This window comes from Ostrea edulis, chromosome 9 (genome assembly GCF_947568905.1).
Source record: "Ostrea edulis chromosome 9, xbOstEdul1.1, whole genome shotgun sequence".
NCBI classification, from domain to species: domain Eukaryota; kingdom Metazoa; phylum Mollusca; class Bivalvia; order Ostreida; family Ostreidae; genus Ostrea; species Ostrea edulis.
This window is the reverse complement of record NC_079172.1, coordinates 43,113,062-43,125,970: the sequence shown is the minus strand read 5'-3', so window position 1 is coordinate 43,125,970 and position 12,909 is coordinate 43,113,062. Positions and strand designations below refer to the sequence as shown.

The 12,909-nt window shown below is 36.2% G+C and overlaps 1 protein-coding gene across 3 annotated transcripts in view; it reads left to right on the top strand.

The window, feature by feature from the left end:
• LOC125659266 (protein mono-ADP-ribosyltransferase PARP14-like) overlaps positions 1-12,909 on the top strand; it is a 69,225-nt gene that overhangs the window by 37,375 nt on the left and 18,941 nt on the right. For all 3 annotated transcript variants that reach the window (XM_048890877.2, XM_048890876.2, XM_056149301.1), the window contains 9 exons: positions 466-687; positions 839-896; positions 1,357-1,424; positions 4,298-4,531; positions 5,163-5,384; positions 6,955-7,174; positions 10,139-10,246; positions 10,603-10,668; positions 12,053-12,235. In XM_048890877.2, the coding sequence (XP_048746834.2) occupies positions 466-687; positions 839-896; positions 1,357-1,424; positions 4,298-4,531; positions 5,163-5,384; positions 6,955-7,174; positions 10,139-10,246; positions 10,603-10,668; positions 12,053-12,235 (1,381 nt within the window). The remainder of the gene's footprint in view (positions 1-465; positions 688-838; positions 897-1,356; positions 1,425-4,297; positions 4,532-5,162; positions 5,385-6,954; positions 7,175-10,138; positions 10,247-10,602; positions 10,669-12,052; positions 12,236-12,909) is intronic.

Sequence of the window (12,909 nt, the reverse complement as noted above, 5' to 3'; positions counted from 1 at the left end):
CATAGGTATACCATATTTGGCACATGAGTGTATCACCATGAGATGATGTGTCGGGTACCTTCATGACCTCTATATGACCTTGAACTTTGACCTCAAGGTCAAAATTGATTATAGGGTTTTGACATTGTCATACCATAAGACATGGGTGTATCACCATGAGACTATGTGTCATGTACATTCATGACCTCTTTATGACCTTAACCTTTGATCCCAAGATAAAAATTATAGGTTATACCATGGATTTGTGTTCGGACTATATCTTCCATTTTCTTCTACAAAGGCATACCATATTTTTACACTCAGGAAAGAGGTAATTTATACCTATTAACAACACCCTTTGGGAGATTGGGGTATGCAGGGGATATTCTTAGTGAGCATTGCTCACAGTACCTCTTGTTTGTTATGATTTTGAATCTCAATGTTCTTAAAGTTTCACTGATTGTTAAATTTATTCTTGTAATCCAGACATTATGCAAATTTATTGGGGAGTGTATGAAGCAAGCGGATCAATCCGGATATGGTTCTATCGCCTTCGCTGCCATCGGAACAGGAAGCATGAAATACTCGGCGTCTGACGTGGCTAAAAACATGTACAATGAAGTGAAAACATACTCTGACAGCAATCCTAACTGTAACGTGAAGCTCGTCCAGTTCGTTCTCTATCCGGCAGATACCAAATCTATCAAGGTTATTCAATGTTTCAACGCTTAGTTTGGATTGTGTTGTGGAATGATAAATTATTTGAATTTCAGATAAAAGTGTGCAAGAGGAAAATGCTGGATTTTGGCACAGGAATTCATTTTACGCATGTATGAAATCTAATTTTGGTTCTTTGTAGGCCTTTGAAGACCGTGAGAAGAAGTTATTACATCGTATCAGATATTCCAGTGGATCAGGTACGATATCTAAGTTTATTGTGCATAAACACCACAATTTAGCTGACACCTTCATCAAATAATTTTGCAAACAGAAAACAAAACATCAGTATGGTTGTGACAAAATCCTGCAATTCTAACTAAAGAAAATATGGCAACATTTCTACATATTAAGTAATTTACATGCTGGGATCCCAAACAAGCTTGAATCTGTACCACAATAGGACATTTTATAAAGTTGTTTTTCAAACTCTTTGAAGACTTGACTTTCTTCTTTATAAAAGATTTTAGAAATTTTTTCTCTGAAAGGGGAATAAACCTTACTTCACAATAAGTATGAATTCATTATAAGCATGTTTTACTGCATATCAAAATAATGTTGACATTTGTATATATGTGAGATATACACAGCATGATAGATGAGACTACTGTTCTTTAGAATTACTGGAATCATGGTATCAATGGTGATTTTCCTTTTTAGGTGCTTACACCACATCTAATCATGGAGTAGTGGTGACAGTGAAAACAGCTTCTATCACAAAGTTGAAGGTGAGATTTTGGTACAAAACGAAATTACAAAGTATGTTGCCTTACAATGGTTTCATTCTTCACTAATCTATTGTCACAGGTAATTCTATTGTTTACCAAAACACATTCATATCTACATTTTCCCAGTAACCCTTTTTCTACAGCTCGTATTCATCTGCACTTGAAATAGCATCCTGAATGTGCATAATGAGATTGGTTTTTTTAATAGTATACAGTACGAGTAGTGATCAAAAAGTTATTGACAATGGGTGATCAAAAAGTTTGCAAACTACCAGCATCTCTATATCCACATAACCACAGTTCAGATCAGAGTGAATTTTGGCACACATATAATCTAAAAATTATCTGAATGTAGCCTAAGTTACATTATAGTGTGTGTTACATTTGTGACATCACAATGTAAAATGGCGTCAATCTGTTGATGACTGTGAGAATAATGGCTGATTCAGTCGTATTTGAGCAGAGAACAATTGTAAAGAACTGGGAAATACACAATGATCTACACAGAGTTTATGTTAGCTGCAATAATGTAGCCCTCTCTGATTTTTTTTTTTTTTTTTTTTTTAGGGAGAGGGCTACAACTCCTTAGGATCTCCATAATGGTGCAAATGCGGGAGTGATTCACTCCCGCAACATTTGCGCTCATTCTAAACATTTCCTGACTTTCTTTACGTAAATAAAATGATATTCTATGTTTCTTAGTCAATATGTAAATTTACAACCTGCAACTTAAGATTTGTGAGGCTCTATTCTACCGTTTTCAACAATTTCGATAAATTCCAATTTCTCGATTCATATTTGTGCGCCATGTTTGATGTACTGAAGTATAAACTTCCGATTGTCAAGTCATTTGCATATGCCATATAAGGTAGCATTTACATCAATGGACAAGTATGGAGGCGAAAGCTATTTCGTCGGTATTGAAAAGGTTTGAATTTAATATCAAGTTAAAAACCGAACAGCAGAGTGTAAATTCTTTCTGCAACAATATGATTTTCCTTTCTTTGTCGAAGTGGCTCGAGTAACTACATTTTCGCGCTGATTGTCAATGTTTAGGTTTTTCATTAGATCCACCTATGAGATCTCGCGATAACAAGCATGGCGGAACAGACGAAGAATTTTGCATGCTGTACATTATATTTAATGAAAAACACCTTTATTAGACATGCCCGAGCACAAAGTTGGTACTCCTTTTGGTGTAAACAACATTTGGGACTAATACACAGAGTTTATTATCGGTTATTCATAAAATTATTTTGCACCATTACGGAGATCCTATGGAATTGTAGCCCTATCCCGAAAACGTCAGAATTAAAAAAAATTGGATAGGGCTACATTATTGCAGCTAAGTTTATGTCGATAAGGACTTGCGAAAAGTTCAATAAATACATGTAAGTGGATAAAGCGATTTATTGAGAGAAGAGAGACAGTTAAAGATGATGTTCGTTCTGGGTGCCAAGTGCACATAAATACAGAAAGGAATGTGTCTCAGGTTGAACAAATCAACGAGTCACCATTAGAGAAGTAGCCAAAGATCTTATCTTGCCCTATGGAACTGTTCAGGAGAGTTTGACCAGTAAGCTTGGAATATGGCAAGTTTGTGCAAAATGGGTTTCTCGCCTCCTTCTGCAGGAGCAAATGAGCATGTGGGTAAATGTTTGCCTGTCTTAGTCAATAGATTCGCAAAAGAAAGAAATTTGTTCATAAATAGAATGATAACATGTGATGATACATGGGTACATTTCTATTAACCAGAAAGTGAACAACCAAGTTCAATTCGGAAGCATCCATCCTTTCCATCGCCAATGAAAGCTTGTGTAACAAAGTTAGCAGGGAAGGTTATGCTCAATGTTTTCTGTGACATCAACGGAATTATTCTTATTCACATGGTTCTCCCTGAAACTTCTGTTACTGGAGACTACTATGCACTTGTTTATCAAATCAGATTTGATGAGAACCGTAAAGAGAGAGTGCTTAGATTTGATTTAAACAGCATGCATTCATTCTGCACAAGGACAACATACCAGAACAACACACCTAACTAGCCATAACAGTCAGGTTGTGATGGACACCATGGAAACACTGGTATAGAAATCCTAACCCACCCACCCCACCCACCCCCCACCCTCCACCCCTTACAGCCCAGATTTGGCGATTTGTGACTTCTGGCTATTTCTAGTTTTGATCCTGCAGGGAGAAAAATATGAGACCCGTGAACTTCTGTGTACAGTGTGCTACAGAGCATGTCACGGGATAGCCTGGATCACATGTTTTGGACATGTTCAGATCGGTGGCAGAAGTGCATCAAAGCTGGATGGGCCTACTTTGAAAAAGAATAAACTTGGAAACCCACTTTGATTATGTGTACTAAGCTATGCAACTGGTTTGCAAACTTTTTGATCACCCCTCTTAAAACACAGTTACAATGAACACACTTATTGAATTCATACTTACAGTAAAACACGGTTACAGTGAACACACTTATAATGAATTCACACTTATAGTAAACCACAGTTACAATGAACACACTTATAATGAATTCACACTTATAGTAAAACACAGTTACAGTGAACACACTTATAATGAATTTACACTTGCAGTAAAACACAGTTACAGTGAACAAACTTATAATGAATTCATGCATACATTAAAACAGTTACAGTGAACCCACTTATAATGAATTCACACTTACAGCGAAGTGATTTTTATTGGATATAATTGATAACATTTATAACGAATCAAAATTGTTGATCCCCAGCACTTCATTATAAGCATGATTTACTGTACTCTTGCAGACAAAATCTTACTTCACTTTTAACAGCTTTTTATTTTGAAAAATGCTACATTTGAAAAAAAAATTGACATTGTAACAGGACACAGTAATTGTTTTGACTGCATACCCTGACCTGAACCTGAACAAAACACAAGTCACTAAGGCAGTATTGAAGGAGGGAGGGGGCATGATCCAAATGGACATTTGTAACAACTATCCTAATGGGATCAAGGAGGGGGACGTAGCCATTGTCGGAAGCGGAAACCTACCCTGTAAGGAAATCTACATCGGTACCTTGCCTAAATATTCCTCTGATCCCAACACAGCAGATAAGGTAAAATAATAGCAATGTTAAAACACATGAGTACTTGATTTAAACACATGCACAACAAAGGTTGAGAGAGAAGAAATGAATATATGTGCATTGAATTTATGGTCTTTTCATATAGATTTGCATTTGCATGTAGATCTCTCTTGGTGAACTGTATATACAGATGGCTTGATTTGTAGATCTCTCTATGTGAACCGTGTAAACAGACAGCATGATTTGTAGATCTCTATATGAACCTTGTAAACAGACAGCATGATTTGTAGATCTCTATGTGAACCGTGTAAACAGACAGCATGATTTGTAGATCTGTCTGTGAACCGTGTAAACAGACAGCATGATTTGTAGATCTCTCTGTGAACCATGTAAACAGACAGCATGATTTGTAGATCTCTCTATGTGAACCATGTAAACAGACAGCATGATTTGTAGATCTCTCTGTGAACCTTGTAAACAGACAGCATGATTTGTAGATTTGTGATCCGTGTAAACAGACAGCATGATTTGTAGATCTCTCTATGTGAACCTCGGTTGTTTAAAAGAAGAGGACTTGCATACTATTTATTCTCTGAGGAGAGAGAAAGAAAATGTCAAGTATTTCTGTAAGAAATAAATATGTTGCTTTTTTTATTTTCAGACATTGAAGGATTTCGTTATGAAATGTTTGACTGTGGCAACCCAAAAAGGACATACTTCGGTCTCCCTTCCCTGTCTTGGGACAGGGTATAATGGGTACCCCCACGCGCAGGCTGCTGCGGTGCTGTTTGAGGCAGTCACTGAGTATGATAAGAAAGCATCCTCCACAAGTGTCAAAGGTGTCAATTTTGTGGCCCTCAACAGTGATCATAAGTCTCTTAGGGTAAGTTTTCTTGTCTCTGATCAGATGTCTCTTAGGGTACGTTTCCCTGTCCCTAATCAGAAGTCTTTGAGGGTAAGTTTCACTGTCCCTGATCAGAAATGTCTTACGGTAAGTTTCACTGTCCCTAATTATAAGTCTCTTACGGTAAGTTTCACTGTCCCCGATCAAAAGCCTTTTAGGGCAACTTTCACTGTCCCTGATCAGAAGCCTTTCAGGGTAAGTTTCACTGTCCCTGATCAGAAATGCCTTACGGTAAGTTTCACTGTCCCTAATTATAAGTCTCTTACGGCAAGTTTCACTGTCCCTGATCAAAAGCCTTTTAGGGTAACTTTCACTGTCCCTGATCAGAAGCCTTTCAGGGTAAGTTTCACTGTCCCTGATCAGAAGCCTTTCAGGGTAAGTTTCACTGTCCCTGATCAGAAATGCCTTACGGTAAGTTTCACTGTCCCTAATTATAAGTCTCTTACGGCAAGTTTCACTGTCCCTGATCAAAAGCCTTTTAGGGTAACTTTCACTGTCCCTGATCAGAAGCCTTTCAGGGTAAGTTTCACTGTCCCTGATCAGAAATGCCTTACGGTAAGTTTCACTGTCCCTAATTATAAGTCTCTTACGGCAAGTTTCACTGTCCCTGATCAGAAGCCTTTCAGGGTAAGTTTCACTGTCCCTGATCAGAAGCCTTTCAGGGTAAGTTTCACTGTCCCTGATCAGAAGCCTTTCAGGGTAAGTTTCACTGTCCCTGATCAGAAATGCCTTAAGGTAAGTTTCACTGTCCCTAATTATAAGTCTCTTACGGTAAGTTTCACTGTCCCTGATCAAAAGCCTTTTAGGGTAACTTTCACTGTCCCTGATCAGAAGCCTTTCAGGGTAAGTTTCACTGTCCCTGATCAGAAGTCTTTAAGGGTAAGTTTCACTGTCTCTAGAGTTGTAAATGAGATAGGAATTGTGTGTTTATTCTCGAGGCATTTAGCAAGAAAAATACAGATTCCTAGTTCCTAGCAAGTTAGATATCATATGTTATTACTTCAGTAACTTGATTCAAAGAGTAGGATTATGTCGAGTTGACAGGCGTGGATCCTCAGATCAAACAAGACGCAAAATGTGGAGTTTGATCTGATGATCCGCGCCTGTCAACAAGACGTGATCCAACTCTTCAGATCAAGTTACTATAGTAATGATAGATTTATTATATACCCAACCCAAATATGTATTTTTAAATCCACATTTATGAGATAGTAAATGTAATCCAAATTATCAAAAACACAGTCATACCGTGAAATTATAGTTGTGTATGCGTAGTCTTATTTTTTACTTGGTCGATATTTTCCACAAAAAAACCCACATTGCATTGATGCATTGAGACATTAGTCGTAAGACTATAGTTCTAGTTAGTTAGAGACATTAATGGCATTGCTATATTTCTAGTTAAATAGACATTAGTCATGTGACTATTTCTAGTTAAATAGACATTAGTCATGTGACTATTTCTAGTTAGTTAGACATTAGTCATGTGATTATTTTTAGTTAGTGAGACATTAGTCATGTTATTATTTCTAGTTGTGTTGGATTTTAGGCATTCCAGAGTGAGGAGAAGAAGTTCTGTTCTCAACAAGCTCAATCCAGTCTAGGGCAGAGTGTCAGCTTCCTTCCTAGTCTCAGTTCCTCGTTTGCTATGGAAGCCAGTAGTTTGGTTCGGGGGATGGTGACTAGAGCCAGTCGGATGTTTAAGAGTGAAGTAGATGAGGAGGAGGACATCTCTGATGTAGTGGCGAGGCCCGGACAAAAGCAAAATGGTAAATGTTAGCAATACATGTGAAAAACACAGTTACAGTGAACACACTTGTAATGAATTCACACTTATAGTAAAACACAGTTACAGTGAACACACTTATAATGAATTCACACTTATAGTAAAACAAAGTTACAGTGAACACACTTATAATGAATTCACACTTAGGGCTGTTCCAGAAATGATCAAATGGGGGGGTCGGGCGGCAAATGATATTTTTTTGTGTGGGTGGTCGTATTTTTTCATATTTTATTTGGTCCGTGGTTGGACTGTTAAAAAAATATTTATTGTGGGTAGTTTCTATTGTTTTATTTTGTGCCACGTGGGTGTTGAGTTTTCAGAATATTTTTATTGTCGCTCTTGTCGTGTTGGTTACAAAACGTCGGAGGGAAAATTGAAAACGTGCTTTCGAAATCGGAAGTAACATAGAACTATTCGAGTTGTCGCTCTTTGCAGCGCATAACTTTCCATTACGGCACTCTTCAAATTAGAGGCGCGTTTAGTAGGGTCCCTTTGGACGTGATGGCGGCGAACTCTGTTCTGTAGATTATTACAGTTTACAGTGCATCGATTTTGGGAATATTTTGAAACCAATAGGTATTCCGTTTTCTAATAAAAGTAGGCAAACCTTAGTTGATTTATACGAGGGTATCGATGCGTTATATTTATCAGTCAGTGTGATGGTGATATAGAGGCCTCCGGGCGCGGGCTCCATTAGAAGACGAACAATTCGTGGAAAAACATATCCATACCCATTTCATGATAATAGCATCGTTTGGACTCCCAATCTTTCCAACATTCCCGCCATAGATGCCTTTGATTGTTGATGTGACATCGTTTCTTCAGAACTACTGTGATACAATGTCGCACAGGCATTACTGCGTCATTGACTAGAATGTTTGTCCCGAAAACCTCGCGAGATTTGTACCGTTTTCATTTTTAAAAATATTTTTGTGGTGGGTCTAGTTAGTTTTTTTTTTTTTTTAATTAGATGGGTCATTGTAAAATGAGTTTATCAATTTGATGGGTCATGGGGTAATTTTTTATTTTTTTTTTATGGGTGCTTGGTATATACAAAAGGTGCCTCCCGACCCCCTCCATGTATTTATTTCTGGAATAGCCCTTATAGTAAAACACAGTTACAGTGAACACACTTATAATGAATTCACACTTATAGTAAAACACAGTTACAGTGAACACACTTATAATGAATTCACACTTACAGTAAAACACAGTTACAGTGAACACACTTTTAATGAATTCATGCTTACAGTAAAACACAGTTACAGTGAACACACTTATAATGAATTTATGCTTACAGTAAAACACAGTTACAGTGAACACACTTATAATGAATTTATGCTTACAATAAACCACACTTACAGAGAACACATTTATAATGAATTCACACTTAACAGTAAAACACAGTTACAGTGAACACACTTAAAATGAGTTCACACTTACAGTGAACATGCTTATAATTAATTCACACTTACAGTAAAACACAGTTACAGTGAACATGCTTATAATGAATTCATACTTGCCGTAAAACACAGTTACAGTGAACACATAATGAATTCATGCTTACAGTAAACCACAGTTACAGTGAACACACTTATAATGAATTCACACTTACAGTAAAACACAGTTACAGTGAACACACTTATAATGAATTCACACTTACAGTAAAACACGGTTACAGTGAACATGCTTATAATGAATTCATACTTGCCGTAAAACACAGTTACAGTGAACACATAATGAATTCATGCTTACAGTAAACCACAGTTACAGTGAACACACTTATAATGAATTCACACTTACAGTAAAACACAGTTACAGTGAACACACTTATAATGAATTCACACTTACAGTAAAACACAGTTACAGTGAACACACTTATAATGAATTCACATTTACAGTAAAACATGGTAACAATGAACACACTTGTAATGAATTCACGCTTACAGTAAAACACGGTTACAGTGAACACATTTATAATGAATTCATGCTTACAGTAAAACACAGTTACAGTGAATACATGTATAATGAATTCACACTTACACAGGTAGTGAACATGCTTATATTCAATTCATGCTTACAGCAAAGGGATTTTCATTCCTTGAAGTTTTACAACATATTATGAACTTAATTGGGTATAACAAATTATGTTTATAGTAAATCAAAATTGTTTGTCCCTTGCACTTCACTATATGCATGATTTACTGTATCTTCATTTTGAATATAATACAAACTATGTAAACAAATTCTATAACCTTGGGAAAACAAGATTCCTCTGTCAGGCCGTCTGTAAAACAGTCTTCCTTTGCCTTTTCCTGACTCTGTAGTATGAGTTAATGGGTAATCTGAAGATAATGTAGTAAGTTGTTTTTTTTTTCATTTGCTCCTCTAATGGGCTGTGCATAGCAGATTGAAATCAAAAAGTCTGAATTTTGATAGATGAATCCCTATGTTAGGAAGATTTAAATTAGTTCAAACCACGAGTCACAACAGTGAGACAGCAGTACAATGATTTAAGGCCTCAACGATGCACATTTTTTCTGTCCCATAAATCAAAGGTTTTTATAAGGGGCGGATCTATAGCTCTCTGGTCTGTCCCAGTATTTTCTCAAGCTACAGTTCTGCAGCTAATAGTATACATAGACTAGTGTCCGTTCACTCCATAGGGCCATTAGAAGGACTAAAAATCTTATATCAGAAAGTACTTCAGAAATCTTTTACTCTAGCTAGAACTACAAGGACACTTATTAGATTGATATGCAAGCATCCTCAGGTAGACAGGTATTATTGATTCAAGTATGTTCACATCTTGACTGTAAGGGCTAGAGTGGGACCATAATTTGGATTTAATGTTTTGTATGTGTAAGTACTATTGCTTGATGAGTGATGTGGCCCATGGGCCTCTGGGTTTTAGCATCAGTAAATGATACCTGGTTTATTGTAACAGAGGTTATGATTGGTCAGCTGACTGTCAGTGTAAGTGCAGGTGATCTTACAGAGCAGAAAGTGGATGCCATTGTCAACAGCACCAACCTCGATCTGGACTTTACACAAGGTAAGCACAACATTTATTACAAGGAACATTTATTACAAGGTATTCCTACATTTATTACATGCTCAGCTGATGCTCAAATTGAATGATAAATACTCATTCAAGCATATGTAGACAGGACAGTCACTGAATTCATACTGGTTATTATTATACCTCAATATGATAATTCTGTACAATGCATTATCTGATTGGTAATATGATTTTTCTCAGGTAAATGGATTTTCTTATCTCCTGCACAATCTTGCAATAAATGAGCAATATTTTCAATATCTAATGGCTGGATCAGAGACATTTATTTGTCTCAGAATTAGTGCTGTGGGATAAATGAAGCATAACATATTCATAATTTTTCTCTGTAGGGGGTGTGTCTGCTGCATTGGTTAAGAAATGTGGAAAACAGCTGCTGACAGAATGTTCTGCTAAAAGTAAGCCCCCCCCACCCCCACCCACCCACCATTACACAGAGTTCAGATTGGAAATTCTACAGAAATTACTCAGAACTGACCAAAGGAAATAAAATGTTGGCTTTCATAATGTTTAAAGTTATAAAAAAATAATTAAGTGATGAGGTTGTTTGAAACTTCAATACTGATTGGCCGTGGTAAAATGTGAAATAGTACATGTACATATGTACCATAGTTCATAGTTTTATTTTGTGTGAGCATTCTGAAGATACAGTGAAAAACGGCTAATTAGAGAAACTGTACCATGTTCTTTGTTCAGAAATGTGTAGCAACAACTAGAATCACTCATCAGGGCTCAAAATATGGAAGCTCTAGAAATCACATTATCCGTCCGTCTGTCGTCACTTTTATTGTGATGCAATATCTTGAAATTTTGAAGAATTTTCAATTTAAAGCTTTGATACTTTACTACAAAGTCATTTGATCATTAAAGAAAGAAAAGATGGTTGACGATTAAAGGAAAAGGCCAATAAATTTTAGTCATAAGGTCAGTAGTCAAGGTCACAAAAAACCTTAAATCTCTGACTTTATTAGGCTTTCATTGCGACACGACACATTGACAAGTTTTCAACATATATACATGAGTATGGTATGGGAATTTCATCAGAATCTGGGTTGCCTTGACACCAATAATTGTTTTGACTTGGACTAGAATGGTGCTCTTTCATTGGATAAAACATGTCATATGATTTCTGTTTAAATTTCTTCAGAGGAGGAGTAGAAAAATAAAGATGTCTTTTTAATTGTATTTCTTATTATTGTCCTCAACAAAACAGAGAGCTTATTAAGTTTGTTACTGACTTCTCGGCTTGGAATTGTCTTCTATGGACTTAGACGACTTGACAAATTTCACCTCCATTAAATTTCATCACATGTATGTACATGTACTAGAACTATAAAGTCATAAATCACTGGAAATTACAAACACGCTCATTTTTTATATGCCTGCATATTACGCTATATCGCTGTCGTCTGTCCCTTTAACTTTATCTTCGCAACTCCTCCTAAACCCTTCTGGGGGATTTTGATGAAACTTGGAACAAAGAAAGATCACAATGTGGAGATGTGCATATTACAAGGGGAATGCTGTTCCATTATTTTTGAAGGAGTTAAAGCCCTTGGACTTAAATTTGTTTAATGCAAAATACATTGTTATTGCAATTTCGACGAAATCCTTTTGTGGATAATCCTTTCATACTTATTCAAATTCCTGGGTCAATAATGTATGTAGGTGCGTCATGTACCAGTTTAGCGGTGCCCTATTTTTGTCAATTCATGTAAATATTGCCCACATGAAACAAGTGATACAGGGTTCTATATAAATATTAAGTTGTGACTTTTTCAGAGGATGAGATGAAGAAAGAGAAGATGGTGGTTACCTCGGGGTGTGGCCTGTCTAATATCAAACACATCATTCACATAGAGTGTCAGTCCAGTATCAGTAACTGGAGAAGTATGGTGAAGAAAACGTTGGAGATGGCAAACAGCACACAGTGTACAACTATAGCATTTCCTGTAGTGGGAACAGGTACAGATATCGGAGGGGAACATTACAGAAAGACAATGCTGGTGTATACAGTTAATGAACTTCAGTATCTCAAACACTGATATCTTGAATACCAGGTTGAAGTGATCGAAAGTCCCAACCACTTGTTCTCTAAGTATTTTACCCCAATATCTATACTCGGATATCTCAAAGTTTTTTCTCTGTCCCATTGAGTTTGCAGGGTGTCAAGTCCCTATTTATTCCTATATTTTCCTATAAACTTGAGGGTTCCTATAATTTCCCTGAGTCATTTAAATCCCTATAAAGCCCTATATATATATATTAAAAAAAAAAAGAATGACAGCCCTATTTTCAAAAATGATAAAAAAAAAAAAAAAAAAAAGAAGAAAAAAAAAACCAAAATCCAGGAACTGATGCTAGATTGATATTCAATTAGATTGTTAAGATGAGAATAGCTATGATGATTGCATTAGAACTGTCTATTGGATAGAAAACTGTCCACATATGAAAGGATTTTATCTTTGTTTAATATTATTTCTTCTCCAGTAAGATACTATGCTTGCTAGATTTTTATGCAGAAACAATAAACTTTTATACAAATTCTTTAATAAAATCCCTATTTATTCCTTTAAATCTGCTGTAAAAATCCCTATATTTGCCCTATGAACTGCCAAAAAATTCCTATAATTCTATAT